Source organism: Micropterus dolomieu, linkage group LG01 (assembly GCF_021292245.1).
Source record: "Micropterus dolomieu isolate WLL.071019.BEF.003 ecotype Adirondacks linkage group LG01, ASM2129224v1, whole genome shotgun sequence".
Taxonomy (NCBI): domain Eukaryota; kingdom Metazoa; phylum Chordata; class Actinopteri; order Centrarchiformes; family Centrarchidae; genus Micropterus; species Micropterus dolomieu.
Window position 1 is genome coordinate 29507018 of NC_060150.1, and position 18580 is coordinate 29525597.

At 41.1% G+C, this 18580-nt stretch overlaps 1 protein-coding gene across 1 annotated transcript; it reads right to left on the reverse strand.

Moving 5' to 3' along the window:
* Nucleotides 1-180: 180 nt before the first annotated feature.
* tmem214 (transmembrane protein 214) lies at nt 181-18164 on the reverse strand. Its single transcript, XM_046063973.1, has 17 exons — nt 17911-18164; nt 11998-12188; nt 11430-11580; nt 11173-11307; nt 10636-10718; nt 10303-10408; nt 9547-9628; nt 6250-6351; nt 5786-5927; nt 4704-4795; nt 4478-4526; nt 4157-4264; nt 3833-3950; nt 3600-3696; nt 2718-2886; nt 2468-2619; nt 181-1421 (listed from the first exon to the last, which is right to left on the reverse strand). The coding sequence occupies exons 1-17, from the start codon at nt 18056-18058 to the stop codon at nt 1295-1297; spliced, it is 2052 nt and encodes a 683-aa protein (XP_045919929.1). The 5' UTR covers nt 18059-18164; the 3' UTR covers nt 181-1294.
* Nucleotides 18165-18580: the final 416 nt, after the last annotated feature.

Sequence of the window (18580 nt, forward strand, 5' to 3'; positions counted from 1 at the left end):
CTGTTGAGCCTAAATACATTACAGTTAATTGTTGACTTTAAAAACAGTAGTGGCTGTTCGTTAGCTTTCGATCATACATGTTCCTCATCGGCAGAGTTGTCATGGATTTATCGGATTGTTTTCTCAACCACTTTTCTTACTCGAGTGGAAGAGATTAACTAACCAACCCAAAACAGTGAACAGGGTTAAATCTTTATTATAAATCACTCACATTACAAAGTAAGACATCAGTCATTGCCATTTCCACCCAAAGATCTTGTTTACAAGGAGGGATTAGTGAATCAGCTGGTCAGAAAGGTTTGGCTTGCCCAGAGGAGAGGTTTTTTATTTTATTAAACGGGGTTAATCACGATCCCGTTATTGACAGTAAGCTTGTTGATCCACGCAGGCACGCACACAAACAATAAAGAATGCTACCAGCCTTCACATACGAGTACTGCTTTTGGCTCATGTTGAGCTATTGATGGCAAATGAAAAAACACGAGGAACAGACAAATGATGAAGCAGAAAAGACAAGACGAGGAGATGTGCAGGACAGACGAGACAGCAGGTAGATTTCTTCTTCTGGACTGATGTGAGATTCCTCGTGTCCCGTTCGGTCCACACCAAATCTTCTGAAAGAGTCTTTTCCCACCACATCTTTCCTGATGAAGGCTTTTACAGTGTGAGCTGCTCACTGGACAGCTATTCAGGTCTGCTGAAGGCTTTACTGAGGCTGACATAAACACACGACCATATTGCAACTGATCCGACTTCATAGTGAGCTGGACCAAGCCTGGGAGATGTAGCGGCCCCCTTAGCAGATGAAGCTTTCAGTGGCTTGGAAAAGTCTGGAATACCTTTTTTTTTGGTCTTTTCACTGCCCTTTTAAGTTTCATAACACTTTTTTTTTTTACATCTTTAAATAAAAACAGTTTATAAATCATCTACAAACATAGATTTTCTATAAATTACACATTTTGTTTAACCCAAAGGTTAAAGCAATAGCTGAAATTTGCAGTAGAAAACTCAGAGAGAAAGAGAGACAGGTCCTCTGCGCCCAGTAGTGACAAAAAGGATTGGTAGAAAAAAAAAAAAAACATCTATACAAGAGCAAACTGATTTAAAAATTTTGCCAAAACAAGAGATAGAAGGGTCCTTTTGAGTGAGAGTTTGTTCGTCTGACCCCAGTGTCCAATCACGACTTTAGAGGGGAGTCGGTGCACTGAAAGGCAGCCTCAGGTTGGGTCAGTGTGAGTGTGTATATATATGTGTGTGTAACTTCATGTGTATGTAAATTAGTCAGCATCTGTGATCACGCTCGTCTCAGCAGCTCCTGAGCCCACGTCTTGATGGCCGAGGTTGTGTGTTGAAGCAGCTGCCACGTTGAGTTGGTGAAGGACAAAGCGTGGCCCTGCAGACATGATACTGACACCTCACCGCTACAGGAAAAACAAAGAAAAAGGAAAGCATGTTTTTGAGAGTTTGCTCTTAAACAAAAACACTAAATGCAGCTTTTTGACTTGAATATCAACTGGATTAATGTTTTAGCAAGTAAAGATCGGTTTAACTGTCAATCCTTTGTAAATGTTGGTATGACTTTGCCCCATTTATATAAATTAGGTATCAACTAACGATTTTCATTACTGATTAAACTGCCAATTATTCTCATACTTGGTCATTTAAAGCTGGTGTAGTATATATATATACACATACATACATACATACACACACACACACACACGCCTCTGTCTGGCGAGCGGAATGATACTGCAATGAATAGTGACGATTCTCTGACCAGTCAGTAGTCTGTCGGGTTTTCACGTCACATTTTAGTATCGCCTCAGCTCGCTTGGAACCTCGACGGAGGGGATACAAAAAAAAAAAGTACCTGGAAACAGGTAGAACTTTTCCACAATTGACAATCAAAAAAAGGCGAGTCGAGCTGGTACCGTGCAGTGGAAATGGGGCTTTAAAAAATCTGTTATCTATGGCTGTCACAGGACTGTAATAAGCACAGCCAATCATTTTATTCGGTCCGAATGAAATGATTGGCTGGCCTACCTACCTGCTGCCTGTGCACTCATTGTGCATGAAAATATGGGGGAGTGGCTTTGGAGGGAGGCCTGAAGGGACAGGGTGGGATTTTTTCAGTTGGATACTTTCAACATCTTGCTGCTGCTAGCTTCTCCAACATTGCCTACCACAGCTTTAAAATAAAACAATTGTAAAGACTAATTAAACCAGAGGTATTTTTGCTTAAAAATGATTAACCAATTGCACAATTGTTGCCAATAAATGTTTCAATCAACACCAAATAATCGACTAATCATTTTTCAGTTCTTATTCATACATAAAAGGGTGAAAGGAGTGTATCAGAATAAGTAGTATTTTTTTAATGCCAGATGTAAATGTAATCCAACCAGCTCACATTCAGGAAATAAGCGATACAACATAAAAGTGAAAACGAAGCCTATCAAGAACTGACTTGCAGGACTCCTGTAGGTTGGTCCATGCTCGTTGTAGCAGGTCAGATATGTACGCCAGTGCTGGCAGAATGTAGTTCTGATAGAGGAAGAGGAGGAGCTCCTTTAAATACTCCAACATCTCGAACACACTGTCTGGTGTATTGCTGTTCACCTGGTCAAAAACACAGAGGGCAGGACACGAGTCAATCATATAAAATATGAGTAACATTCAATCAGTCTCATCCTAAAATCAGCAAGCAACAGTCTTACCCATTCTATGGCCTGTGGCGTCTTTTCTTTGACCCAGAGAATAAACTGTGCTGTGTTTTCAGAGATGAAGATGGCTGCTGATTTTGTCTTTTCCAAACCTTGTTCCATTAGTGGCCCCAAAACCCGCACGCATTCAGAGTAATAATGAGGAGTGTTTGTCTCCAACCAGCTACAGAGAATAAAAAACAAAATACATAACAAGTAAAAAAAAAAAAAAACATGCATAAACAACAACAATAATAATAATAACAGTCAGGGAGTTTAAAGATTTGTCATGGTCCATTTGGTCATCAGGAAGTTTAAATTATTTAGTGCTTCAAGACAAAACACACAGCTGCACATACATACCTGCTGGTTTGTAGTAGAGTATGTAAATGCATTTACAATCATCACCTGAATAAAGTCTTGTAGGATATTTTACAATACCTATAAATTAGCAGTGTACTTAGTGGCAACTGTATTAGGTACATCTGTACAATTTTATACAATCCAATATAACAGCCCTGACATAAAACCATATAAATTAATTAACAGCTCTCTGACAGTGAAAAATGACATGCATCACAACAGTTCTATTAGATTGAGCTGGTGTGCCTAAGAAAGTGACCACTAAGTTTATTATATTATATAAATGTTAAAATAGAAAACAACTACTAAAGATTCAAAATATTACTTTAGGAAACAGTTTCTGCAAAAAGTGAGCCAGTAAAGCAGACGGTAAACAAAGTGCTTTGTACAGCAGCACTAACAGGAAGTGAATCCGATTAATGCAGAGCTATTTTTATGCTTTGTATAAAGTTACTAAATATACAGTTTATTGGTCAAAGGCTTGCTTCACACACATTAGGAGTAAATCATGAATGTTTGAGGGTGAGGTCGTACCTGATACCCTGTTTGGAGTAGACTGTTGTTTTGCCCCAGGCCTGCTGAGATACGGCTGTGACCCCTGAGTTGCGCAGATACTTGGCTGTGGTGGAATCTGAAACACACAACACACATTGTAAGACCTTAAAAAAAAAAAACAACTAAAACAAGGTCCATGGAAGCAGCCTTGCAAGTTCTGCCATAAAAATGAAAACTAGTGATTGTGACGAGTAAACAGGACACGGACAGACCTGCGAAGGAGCCGTGGGATCTGATGTCATGAGCAATGAATCCGGCAGCAAACACGAGCAGGACCATGAGCAGTTTGGACCAGGGGAAACCATGACCACGCATCTTTACCTGCAGATTCTGGAGACAGAAGAGGAAATAAATAAATAAATAAATACATATATAGACCATTTTGTGTCAAATATTGTCTTAAATCAAACCCACGCTAAGCAGACTACATTTGGTTACATACAAGTTTTAATCGTTAACTGATCTAATTCCGAACATCTTATTGTTAAACATGTTTTGTGACTTAATTCAGCTTTTAGAGTGACTGTTTGTCTCACCTGGCACAGGCTATTGCACTCCTGAAGTTCCTGAGATTCAACAGAGTCTCTCATCTCCTCATTGGTCACTTTAAAAGACTGGATAGTTTCTTCAAGGTTCTTTTGGAGCTGAAATATGGAAAATAAAGCACAACTACAAGATGATTTAAGATACAAGCATTTATTCTAAACTCTGAATCTGCCTGCTGCATCACACAGAGTTCAGAGTTCTCTCTGTTCCAGCAGAAGTGTATTAATGCTCCAATTAAAGTCTAAATTAAATCAACAGGGAGGTGAGTTTGGTTTATGGACCGTCAGACCTCATGGTAGGAGGAGTCGTACCTTTGGTGGCAGGATATTCCACGACTTTAATAAATGGTTCAACAGCAGACTGGAGAAGAAAAGAGAGAACAATGAACAATCAGCTCTATCAATCAGTATATAAATGGCTGAAAACACAGGAATCATTTTGATTTTCAATTGCATTTCACATGCTTTTGCCACAGAGCAACACAAATTCTTTCTAATTCTCACAATTTCAAAGGAAAGAAACAGGTGTATGACTCACCTGGACTGGGGTAAGTGTTTGGTATAGAGCTGCCTCCACACTCCTAGACTCTGTACATCCACACACAAACACTCCGTCATACTGCTGAGCAGCTGCAAAATAAACATGACAGAGGGGAAGAAAGACTTAAATTCTTTTAAGGCTATAATTCTCAAGAAGTCCTTCTTTCAACTCCCAGAGCATAGCTGAACAAGAAAACATCTGGTATGCACTACAGGGCCGGAGGTACCATCCCCTGCTGAAATCTACCACTGACTATAGAACATCATGCTAATCATCTTTTTAACTTCCTCACTTCTTTTAGTGAGGATTGCAACAGCACTTACCCATCCTTAACTTCTAAATAATTAATGCCCTGACTGTAAGGGCATGTACACATCTTAGCAGGTTGTAGTACTGACAGCATCACCATGGGAATGCTTGTTTTAATTATTTATTATTATTACTTAATTTACTTTTCTTTCCTAAGGTGGTTACTGTTCTGTCAGCTCATCATCCCAAATTCTGACTGTGACAACGAGATGGCACTGAAGTACTGAATCTTGATTTGATGAAGATGACGATCAATCAATAGCGATAAACAGAAGCAGATCAAGATCACACCCTACTCAAAAATATGTCTTGTAGCTATATTGCATAAGTAATGCTACTACTGTTGAAGAAGATGATGGTTTCTGGTTGGTATATAATTGGCAAATGGCCGCTACAGAAGACAATGTCCTTTCATTTTGAAAGAGACTAAAACATCATCTTTTTTTACATTAAAAGGTGACCAGGAAATACGGTCATCAAAAATATTTAATCTGTTTATCGATTAAATGAAGGTGCTGGATAGTGGTTTCAAGAGTTTACTTTCCTTTATGCTTAGACATTTGCCGTTATGCTATCTTGACTCTTTATGACACTGGTCACTATAATGAGGCTATTAACCACATACTGTTTGATAGGTCAATTATAAGTATGATTTAAGCTGTTGCACTGAGCTGAAGTACAATCAGACTTCTTTAGCAGCAGTATCACGTAGAAAAGATCAGTTCTGATACACATAAGTGCGTCTGTGTGTACACGTGTGTGGGTCTTACCTCTCTCTTCATATCATCTGGACAGTGCGGCGTGGCTCTTGATAGAAATGATGGCAGGTATGTGTGTAAGGTGGTCTCTGGTTTGGCTCCAAATGCGAGTGCCTTCAGTCGAGGGTACAGACGCCTCAGCTGCTCCTGCAGACTGAACACAAACAAAAATGGCTTTCTTACAGACAGTCACTGGGAGGTAGAAAAAAAAACGCACTAAGCTTTGGTCAATGTGTTCAAATAGACACATGAGAAATACTTTTACTGAAATAAAACATTTGTCATTTGCAAATGATGATGTCATTTCCCCAGTCGGAGAAGAAGTGACATTACCAATAATCTTCTTAAATCCCCTCCAATGGCTACATTGCACACTGTCATTCTGCTACTCTCGTCCCATCTTGTGGATGTTGGATTAGATGTAATTTAGGGTTAAACAGGACTTGGTATTGGTGTATGCATTAAGCTACATTTACCTTGGTGACAGGGCATTCTTGGGCATGAAGGCAAAATCCAGTAAAGGAAAGAACTCTTTAGGACCCATGATGCCAAATCCCTTTGTCAGATTTGCATGAAGTCTGGGAAAAGAAGAACAGGAGTCAAGATATACATTTACATTACATTTACTCATTTGGCAGACGCTTTTATCCAAAGCGACTTACATTTGAGGAACAACATACAATCATTAACAGAGGATAAAATACAGCACAAGATGTACAACTGACAATACATATTAATAAAAGCAGCAATAAATGCTAGTAAGCGCTAATGGCACGTATCGTATCAATGGGGTAAATACCTAGGAAAAGAAGTTAGGTTTAACAAAAAGTGCAATCAATACAAGGTAATTGTAGGGGATAGAAGAAGAAGAGCACAGGCAGTGCATGTTAGATGTTAGGAGTTCAAGGTGTAAGAGGAAGTGTTCTTGGAAGAGATGAGTTTTCAAGAGCTTCTTGAAATTAGAGAGGGACGCCCCTGCTCTGATGGCATGTGGTAGCTCGTTCCACAATCGTGGTGTCACAGATGCGAACAGCCGGGACTGGGATTGCTTTGTGTGAAGGGATGGCAGAGCCAGGCGGCGTTCGTTGGTGGAGCGGAGTGGCCGAGAAGGAACATAAACTTGTATTATGGAGTTTAGGTAGATGCAGACCCAGTAGTCACTCTGTTTGCAAGCATTAGTGACTTAAACCTGATTCTGGAGGCCACGGGGAGCCAGTGGAGGTCACACAGCAATGGAGTGACAAGCGTCCTTTTGGGCTGATTAAAGAAAAAAAAACAAAAAAAAAACAACACGCTGCTGCGTTCTGAACCATTTGTTTCACCACACAAGCTGGAAGACCCGCTAGGAGGGCACTGCAGTAGTCGAGGCGAGAGGTAACCATGGCCTGTACCAGAAGCTGGGTGGCATATTGAGTGAGGTAGGGCCTGATTTTTCTGATGTTGTATAGAGCAAAGCGGCACGACCGAGAGCAGCAACATGGTCTGAAAAGGAAAACTGGTCATTAATCATGACACCCAAGTTTCTCACCACCCTTGTTGGAGTGATGGTTGAGGAGCCAATTTGTAGTTTGATATTATGGTGGATAGATTGCTTGGCTGGAACGACCAAGAGTTCAGACTTAGCGAGGTTTAGTTGAAGGTGGCAAGCCTTCATCCATGCAGATGTCTCTGAGGGACAGTCCGTGAACCGCGCCGACACGGTGGGGTCGTCTGGCCGGGAGGATAGGTAGAGTTGTGTATCGTCTGCGTAGCGGTGGTAAGAGAAGCCGTGCGAGCGAATGATCGGCCCCACCTCAGTGAGGTGGTGTAAATTGAGAAGAGAAGGGGCCCTGGCACTGAGCCTTGGGGTACCCCTGTGGAGAGGCAGTGGTAGGAGGATATTAGTCCTTGCCACAAAACATTGTAGGAACCCCCCCGAGAGATAGGATTCGAACCACAGAAGTGCTTTACCCGAGATGCCCATTGCTGAGAGAGCGGATAGGAGGTTGACTGTCAAAGGCAGCTGATAGGTCAAGAAGGATAAGAGCCGAGGATGGGGCTGCAGCTTTAGCTAACCTTAGGGCTTCTGTTACAGACAGAAGAGCCGTTTCAGTAGAGTGGGCACTCTTAAAACCAGACTGATATGGATCTAGGAGGTCGTTCCGTAAGAGGAATTCTGAGACCTGTTTGAAGACTGCCCGTTCGATAGTTTTGGATAAAAATGGTAGAAGAGAAACTGGCCCATAGTTCTCAACTTCAGTTGGGTCGAGTAAGGGCTTTTTAAGCAAGGGTGTAACCCGAGCCCTTTTGAAAGTGGTCGAGAAGGTTCCTGGCCAGAGAAGTATTTATCACATGAGTGATTGCCGGGACCACAGTAGGAGATTCATAGGAATCGGGTCCAGTGGGCATGTAGTGGGCCGACTATGGGTCAGAGGTTCTGATACTTCGTTCTCCGAGAGAAGAGTGAAGTGCCGTTGTCCTGGGAGGGCATAGGAACAGATGTAGTAGGACTGCTACATGGTAGGTTTTCCTGTACCGGGCTCACACAGTGGGAACTGACCAGGGGGGAATAGAATGGTTGATTTTGAGAGATTTAGAGAATTGGCTAGTTATAGCCGCCACTTTGCCTGTGAAGAAGGCAGCAAAGGTATCAGCAGACAAGTTTGTGGGTGGAGGAGGTGCAGGAGGATTTAGTAGCGTTTTAAAAGTAGAAAATAATGTCATTGAGTCAGTGGCACTGCTTATTCTGTCATTATAGAACGCAGTTTTGGCAGCACTGATGCTTGTTGAGAAGTAGGATAGGAGCAGTTGGTAGCCCTTAAGGTCGGCCGGGTCTTTGGTTTTTCGCCATTTTCTTTCAGCGGCTCTGAGATCAGTACGTAGCCCAAGGATGGTATCAGTTAGCCATGGGTGGGACTGATTCGGGTAGGCAGGCTTGGTGGATAGAGGACACAGGCTATCCAGGCACAAACTCACTGTAGAGCAAAGAGATTGTGCGGCATCATTGACCTCGAGTGAGGAAAATGTGTTGAGGGAAGGTACAGCGGATGCTACCACTGAGGCAAAGTGACTGGGAGACAGGTTACGGAGGTTGCGGCGGTGTGAGACCAACGGTGCTGGAACAATGGGCTGTTCCTGTAGGCAGACCGTGAAATGAATGAAGAAGTGGTCAGACATGAGTAGAGGAGTGACAGTTAGGCACTCGGTGGGACAGTTTTGGACAAGAACAAGGTCAAGCACCTTGCCAACTTTGTGGGTCGGGGGGCTGAGAACCCGAGTTAGATCAAAGGACAGAATAAGAGACAGAAAGTCTGTTGAGTTTGATTTGTCCAAGTTAATGTCCATGTCACCAAGGACAAGTAATGGACAGTCATGATCTGGGATTGAAGACAGCAGTGTGTGTAGCTCGTCCACAAAGTTGCCCACTTATCCCAGTGGACGGTAGATGACAATCACAGAGACCTTTACCGGAGCGGACACCATATAGTGAAACATTAAATCATTTAATTTATAAAAATATACCTAAACTGTTACAACTGTAAAAAATATCATTATTAACTACTCACAAAATGAATTCAAAAGAAAGGCAAGATGATGGATATACTATAATAACGAAAGATTAATTTAACTTTGGACTAAGGTTATAAAAGAAATGTAACGTTTTACCCATGAGAGACAGTACTTCGCGGTCACACTTTAGATGTAATAAGAAAACATATTGTTGTATTGTTTTTATTAATACCTAAAAGGAAATATGGAATATAGTGAGCCACAAATTTCTCAGAAAGACTTACAGGAGAAGTCTCTCCAGATATGCAATGGCATACGAAGACAAGGACTTCACTCCCAGCACAGGAAGCATGATACCCAGCCACACTGAAACAGAAATAAAGAACTTTATTGATCAAACCAGAACCTTCTGTTCTGGCATTAAATGTGTCAAGAGTTTGCCCTTTTCTCTTTCAATTTGTGTTGTTGCATGTTTAATTATTGACTAAACAGGACATAGACAGGACACTCTTGACTGCTTTGATAACTCGATTTGAGTGTTCCTACACAGATCACACACACGTTCTTGTGTTTTATTCTGATTAAATATCCCAAGTGCAAGATTATATGCAGTACATTTTGCATTGTAGCTTTCTGTAAACTGCCTGATAATGAGTCAAATAATGTTTTTCCTTGCTTTGGGCGAATTCTACTCTATAGCCTTATTTTGCAGATGAAGGTTGTTATGTACTCTTCCAAGAATATTCATCCTACCATGCCCACATACTGACACCCACTTCACAGCCTCACTAAACACAAGGCAAAGACCTGGAGCACAGCAGCTGAGTTGCTCGCAGATGTCTGTCAGTGAATGTGTTACTGCACCAATGTGCAACTGTTGCTTCATTAACCCCCAACCCAGAATGTCTGTCAGCACATTTTGTTGGGAAAGTGGGAGAAAGGAGAGACACATATTCTACATACCTAAAAGAAGTATAATGGTTTGTAGATGTGTGAGAATGTGTTTAAATTCTTTCGGTTAGTGTCTGACTGCCTATTACCTTTTAGTCCCTGGCTGAGGTCATAAAATCCAGCCTGGCCTAGAGCCCACATGATGGTCAGACACTTCACTGGACGATTCTGAACCGACCGCAACAACTCCAAATACTAGTGTAGAAGGAGAGAAGGGCATTACAACATATTATTGCAAAAGAAAAATCTCCAGTACACTGGACAAAAAGAACTGAAACGAGAGCAAAGTTAAATTAAGTTTTTAGAAAAGAAAGTACAACTTGTATTGTTACTTAATTTCTAAACAGCTACATTCTGAGCAGACAAGGGCAGTGAAGCAGTAATCGGACAGTCATCTGAAGGACACACAAACACACACTCACCTCTGGCAGGTTTTGGGTGGCTATTTTGGGTTTGTCCTGTAGGATAGCCTGAATGCAAACTCTGTAGCCATGCAGAGGTTCTCCTGGAAACACAAGAGAAAAGGATGCTGGGTTTCTGTCTGTTCTTTGACCCCAGTGGTTCTCATATTTTGACCACGAGCAGAAATCAAGGTAAAATATTGATAAGATGAGGAGTCTTAAGATACTGACCATGCAATTACAATGTGTGCTGGTTCAAGGCCAGCTGGCCCTTTGTTGCAAGTCACCTTTTTTATCTCTACCCTCATTTCTACTGTCTGCTGTCTTATAAAGGCAACATAAAATACTGAGAAATATTCACAGATTAACCGTTCCAATGCTCTTCACAGAACAGCAGTGTCTACATGGTTAATGTGACTTCATGATACACAACCTAAATTAATTTCAGAAGTGACCCAGGTGATAAAACCTGGTCAACACTCAATTGTACAATCAACACGTACACTGCAAACGTCTTATGTCTTGGTCCGCAGCACAAACCTCGATGTGAGCTCTTACCTGACTGCCTGTCCAGCTCCCTGAGCATAGTATAAACACAGTGGTCGAAGAAATCTGGCAGTATGTCACTACAACGTCCGATGAGGCCTTTGATCACGCCCTTCAGCTCTTTTCCTGTAAGGCAGTATGGGTAATCTGGGGAGAAAGGACAAAACAAAACGGACATGAGATAAGTGTCTTTCGGGCTATATTGAATGTGCACAATATTTTCTTCTCAATCTTGCTTTAAAATTAAATAAACGCTGAGTCTGACTGACCGTGAGCATAGCTGCTGAGTGTGGGCTCAGCCTCTGGTGCAGTCAGATTGAGGTTGAGGTATCCTGCCAGGTCTTTGACCCACACTGATGGGTTTTCTGGGAACAGGGTCTGACTGTGAGCCAACTGCTGCTTCAGATCCCCAACATCCAACTAAAAAGAGAACAAGACAGAGAAAACATTAAGGCCGTTAACTCGGAAACAACACGTCCATTATGCAAAGATGAGACTGCGTTTGAGCATGTGATAGTTTTCTTTAAAGATGCCACAATGCAGCACTGTTTGTGTGTTTGTAGGAAGAAATTTATAACATTTAGAGGTTTTACAAAGCTTATTACATTTATTTTTGCCTTTCCATTCGCTGACAAAGATCAGCAAAATTCTTACACCACTTTTGAATTTTAAAATAAAAGTTTACCAACAAATGCATTTACGGATAAAAACCACACAGTTAATACAATAATTGTTTCTCTTAAAATTAACAAATTTCAAAAGTCCAATTTCTCCACAACCAGGAAATGGAAAAAAAAAAAAAAAAAAAAAAGGTACAGAAGTATGTGCATTACTCACAGCTTTGAAGGCTTCCTCGAGAGTCTTGTGAGTTGCGGGGGCGACAGTACTGCTAGATTGTGATTTCTTGGATGGTTTACTTGAGGGCTTTTTACTTTCAGTCTCGGCTGGTGGAGGAACCTGCTCCTTGTTCTGTTTCTTTCCCATCTTCTCAAAGCCGTCATAGAGTGTCTCCGACATCTTCAGGGGTTCTAAAGGAAACAAGACAGCAACAGTTAGACACAGCTCTGCCCACCCTGTGTCCTGAAAATCAAGTTAATCCATGAAGCCAAGGCATTCCCCTCCTCGGTTGCTTGCTGCCCTCGCATTCAGTGCTTCCACCCTCCCTCTTTGGCTTGCGTAATGAGCTGATATTATCCAAGACAATATTCACTCATTACAATTCACAAAAGAATAAAGTTAAGCACCAGCAGCATTCAAGTAACTCCCTGCGTGTTACTCATTAAGACCCCATTCGTAAACAAACTGAGATTGACCAGTTTTAAGTTTGGAAGGTCAATACCAATATCCTGTGTGTACTGAGGCAGCTAAGTACCAGATATTTTAGACCTGTATACTATTAAATATTTAAACAATCCTCTTTTCAATTTCAAGTATCCGGTAAACCCCATAACTTTTATTTTTTGTTTCAGAGGACTTAAAAGCCTCTGAAAGGTTAAGGCTGATGTCATACTATTTTTCGTTCATTGTCAAGAAATCCCATGTGAAGATCAAAACTGAAAAAGTGTTACTCCGTCAGTACTTTCTGACTTCCCATCCCATTCTTTCCCAGGGAAAACAGGAATCCTAAAAAACAGGATAAAAATATCGAGTTCGTTTTTTGTTTTTTAACAAACAGCAAAGCATTGACATTTTTAGAAAACTTTACTCAAAGAGGAGAAACTACTGCATTGAACTATTTTCAGCCACGGATGAATACATATTTTGCATTCTAGTGAACATTTCTGGCAGCAGGACGGTGTATGTGCAGTGTTCCCCACATACTGACTTTACTTGGTCGGGCCGTCCAGGTATATTAACGGCAATGTACATTTGGCGATCCATTTTAGCATTTAGCAGAGAAACACAGAGATAGACGTTATCTGATCTATAAAGCAGCAGTGAACGGTGAACACACCAGTCAGTGCAGATGTCATTCGGTACCACATTATTTTTTAACGTTTTGTTAGGCTACGTCATTAACAAGCCACCTCCTCATGCGGCGCACCTGCTGCTGAAAACAGAATTGCAACCAAGAATCCCAGTTGGACCAACCCGCACACTTCAGCATTGACAGAAGTCACCAGTTGTTCACTGATCTTTCAGCTGTACATGTTGCTGACGAACCTAAATCTATATCGGGTGTGTGTGTGTGTGTTGGCAAAACACAGGTCTGTGATGCAAAGAAGGGACTTGTTTCATCACAGTGTCAGTCTTTCACCATCTTAGTAAATTTCCCTATACAAACGTTTGTCAGTCAGGATAATTCTTCACTTCCCTTAACTGAAGTCCACAACAACAAGCAGACTGAGGCCCCGATCAGACAGAAAGCGTTTTGCAGGTTCGAAAACACGAGGCGCACAGTAATGCCTTTTTTGGTTGGCCTGACTCAGTCCTTTTCCCCCTAACAGTTGTTATTTCTATAAATGTTTCAGCTAAGTAAGAATAACCAGATCTGAACAGGGAGGAAGATAAATGCAGTAATCTGATCAGATGTCTTGATACTAAACAAATATGCTAAAGCGTCAGGAAGTCAGTCATTTCCAGCAGCAGCTCCTGACATGAGACAACATCTGCTACAGTGAAATACAGCAACAGGGCAATAAAATTTGACTACAGACTAGGAATTTTTGAAACATGTAAATGACAACTTTATAAAAATGTAGTATGAAACAAACGGACAACAGCAGACAACAAATTAATCAGTACTTGTTTGATGGCGGACTAGTGCTGGCCACAAACCAGTGTTTGTCTGGCATCCAAAAACATTCACGGTTGCGGCTTTTCCAGATTATTAACTGTTTTATGTGCTTGTCATTTATTTTTTAAATGTAAATGGTAAATGGATGTAAATCTTGTTTTGCTATTTTTGTTTCCACCCATGTTTTATTATGTGTAAACTGAAAATACACAAAGACAGGTGGCTGAAAACACAACTGGATGCAAAAACTGACATTGAGGGTACCTTCATTTAAGGGAGGTAAATGACAAAGCATTTATGTATATTAAAAAACACCAAATAATACGTTGGACTTGACATTCTTGACGTTCTGAAAGAAGAGCTCTTATCAGATATCGTTTAACGTGATGAGGCATGTAATGTGAAAGAAGTCCAATATAAGCATCATATCATGTCTTAAATATGAACTCATGGCATAGGTATTTATGTAAAATGCAATGACAGACATAAACTAGACCCAAATCTGCAGGGCAAACCTAAAGAAAACCTCTTATATTTTCTCCTTTGTTATCAGATTGAGTGATTTAAAAAGAAGGGTCTTGGCTCAATGACAGGGTAACATTTTTCTTTCTGGTGTGTCCCTGTGAAGACACCACCCACAAAATGTTGGGAGCCTGCTCTAACACATACAAAAGCCTCAAGCTGAACATGAGGCTGAAGGATTATTTTGAACAAGTTAAAAACCACAAACTCAACCATAACAGTCTCATGATTCAAGTATGGAAGGGAACTGAGATTTGGCAAAAAGGCTTGTTGAAATAATCTAACAAGCCTTTACTGATCGTATCTAAGAGTTTGAAGAGCCTGGCAAAGCTGAAGCACACTTTCAGGGGAAAGACTGAGCCTGGTTACACTGGGTCAACAGCAATTTAGATGAAATACTTCACATAAATAAAGGTGATTAGAGAGTTTTTACACCAAATGCAGCATTGTATTTCTTCTAGACAAAACTTTTACAGCACCTTCCCATAGTCATGGTCACTGTAATCAGAAAAGACAGACTTTGGACGGGTTCTGATAAAACTGGTGCATAAATAAATAGCCGTGGCAGAGTGAGATCTAACCTTTTCTGTCACCCATTATTTAAGTCGCAGCCATACCTGTGGAGAGGGTGCAGTAGAGTTGAAGGTAGTTGCTGGCGGCTTTACTGAATGTCAAGTAAGCTAAATATGAGAGGTCGTAGGTCTATTTTGTTCTACTAGGTTGGGCCAATAAGAAATCATCACACAATAAACAGCCAGAGTTAATAAGTTTACTGTGATGTTTTTCCATGGGCAGATTAACTTGATGGGGTCCCTATATACGAGTCATGTTTTTAGTGGGAATGGTAATTTTTGTAATTAATTTTCACTGAAAAAAATATAATAGATTTTTGCTAAGGTCGTAATCAAACAAGTTTATTCCCACAAGATACTCAGTGTACTGTCATAGATGAGTAAAGAAACCAGAAAATATTCACATTTAAGAAGCTGGAATGTAAAAATGTCTCAAAACTATAAATTGATTATCAAAAGAGTTGGCAATAAATGTAATAGTTGACAACAAATGGATTAATCATCGCAGCTCTAATTTCAGTTAATTAAACATTCAGCCCTAGTGTTATACTACCAAGCTCCAGGTTTGCTGTATGGTAATTTCATTAAAAAGAATTCAAGAATCTGCAACATACGAAATCAACAATGATAACATAGAACTAGATTTTAACACAGGGTCCACTCTTCAAGATAGTGTTTCAAAATAAGGCAATTAACCAGAACACACCCGCAGGCCCTTTTTGATATTGTGCTTAGTTGTGGTGGTTAATTGGTTCATATTGATTAACGTACAGCTGAGCAGTTAAGTCTGGCGTTTTTGGGGCCCCTGGAGTTCTGGGACCCCAGGGCAGTCGCCCACTTTCGTCAGATGGTAATCAAATCCCTGCTCTAGGTCTGTCACGAGACCGTGACTACAGGTGAAAACTAACTAGGTGTGCTAGGTGTGCTGTATCAAGGATGGACAGGAGGAGGAGTACAGGAGCCTGGTAGAGGACTTCGTGAGGTGGTGCAGGACCAACCATCTGCAGCTGAACACCTCCAAGACCAAGGAGATGGTGGTGGACTTCAGAAGGAAGAAACCACATCTCCAACCTTTGTCCATCGAGGGGGTCGATGTGGAGGTGGTCAGGACTTACAAATATCTGGGGCTGCAGCTGGATGACAAGCTGGACTGGACAGAAAATATGGACAATCTCCACAGGAAAGGGCAGAGCCGTCTGTACTTCCTGAGAAGACTGGGGTCCTTCAACATCTGCAAAAAACTGCTGCAGATGTTTTACCAGTCTGTGGTGGCCAGCGTCCTCTTTTATGTTGTAGTTTGCTGGGGAGGAAGCAGCAAGAAGAGAGACGCCGGTCGACTGGACAGACTGGTGAGGAGAGCTGGCTCAGTGGTGGTCTCAGAGCTGGACTCTCTAGTGACAGTGGCCGAAAGAAGGACCCTTGACAAACTGCTGTCCATACTGGACAAAGCCCACCACCCTCTGCACAACACCTTCATCTGTGGCAGACTGCTGTCCCAGCCCAGCTCCATCAACAGACTTAAAAACTCTTTCGTCCCCCTGGCCATCCGACTGTACAACAGCTCCTAGTCATGGCAGGGAGGACAATAGACAAAAGAACAATTTCTACCTCCATCTGCACTCCATTTTGCACTGTTTTACTGTGTTATAAGTTATTTTAATTCTATTTTAATATAGGTTTAATGTATGTATGTATGTTTCGTATGCTGCTGGATACATGAATTTCCCTCGGGATAAATAAAGTATCTCTCTATCTATCTATCTAGCTATCTCTCTCTCTCTCTCTCATTACCTCTATCTACCCAATACTGCAACAGTGCAGAACTTCAATTAGAGTATGGATAATTATACTGTTTTACTAAACGGTAAGGCTCGCCTGCTGGAAATGCTTCAGTGTGCCTCTCAATACTTCCCAACTTCCCTTCACTCTCTGTGGCACTCTGCCTGAATCCAGTTAATTCCAACTGAAGACGTAACGCTTGGAAAATGGGTCATGAATATATATTATTCAGCAGTTGAGGACTGTACGTTGAACAGATGTTAATCAAACATGGAGTACATTTTCAGCAACAAATTATTACACATTTAGTGCATTAATCTTTATGGGACCAGTTCACCCAGCGCAATAATGTGGCTCCTTTTTAAGTTAAATTAATTATCAAGATGGGGTTAAGGTATACAATCAAAAAGTTACTTATTAGTATGATCAGTGAAATGTCTTGTTTGTTCTTTTCATTGCAGTTGTTGACAATAAAAACATATATAATATTGTCAGCCTAATTCTTTAATAACTCATGCAAAGGAGGGAACATTAGATTTAAATCACCACGTAGACAAATGACTGCTCAGAGCAGTGGCAGCTGACTCTGTAGGCTGAGTGTAATTAAGCTCATGTCTAATTCATTAGCATAACGTTATACAGGTCAGCTACCATGTGACAATAACACCCTGGAGGTGCATTTAATAGCAGCAGAAAGACAAAAGTGTCACAAAGCTGCTAACACATGCTTCAGAGATAGGGCTCCTTAATGATGACGTTGCCTGTGTTGACACCAAGGATGCTAGCAAGCTAACTGACTAGCACTTCCTTCGTATGTGGCAGGAGCACATGCACCAAAAAAGGCCAGTTATCTGTTATTTTTAAATTAACGCGACAGCAGAGAAGAAGAACCCTCAAACAGGTCAACAAAAAAATATCCTTGGAAGTAACGTCACTGCGCGATGCTATGCTAGCATGTGGCTAGCGTGTCAAATCATCATTAAGATCTATTATTAAAACTACCGATTAGACACTGAACGTAAATATCAAAACAGACAATTTACTTCGTGGAAACAGCTACACAGGTTTTATTTGAACTTTTGAAGTGAGTTCAGGGTCACGGAGCAGCTAGCAGCAGCACAAGGGGCCGTGTTCACTTACCTCTGGATGGCTGGTTAGACTCGCCCAGGGCTTTCCTTCCCCCGGGTTTCTTCTCAGTCGCGTTCTTACCTCCTCCTGCGCTGTTATTACTTTTCTTCCCTTTCTTCACTACCTCCCATTTACCGGCTGAGCCGTTATTTGAAGCCATGTTTCTGGTCCAGATGGGGTGTTATTAGTTCGGGTTACCGTGACTTCCCTGATTACTTCCTCCCAGCTGAAAGAAACTGAACGATTGGGCGCTCGCTCAACTGCTCCGAGCTACACGTCCGCGTGCCACGTCTCTTTGTCGGCATGACGTCAGAGTGATGCGTTGAATGTTTTTTTTTTTTTTTTTTTTAAACAGTTAGTTACCTTTAGTTTCATTTATCTGATTGAACCTTTTTATATACAGTTTTTTTGTACTGGACACGTTTCTACAGAACTTAAAAAAACATCTTAAAGATTCATCCCAAGTAAATCTGAGTGTTTTTAAATCGGTTAAAGTTTGTCAAAATTGTGTGTGTTTTGAATTAACAAGGTGATGGTTGAAATATGAATCAGTTTGGCCTAAAAACACATTTTAAAAATGGCGTCTGCTTACAAGTTTAAACCAGTTTGATAAAGTCTATGGTTTGATGGGGTATAGTTTCATTTACTGGTAACTGGGCAGGTTAGTTTCCTGAATGTCACA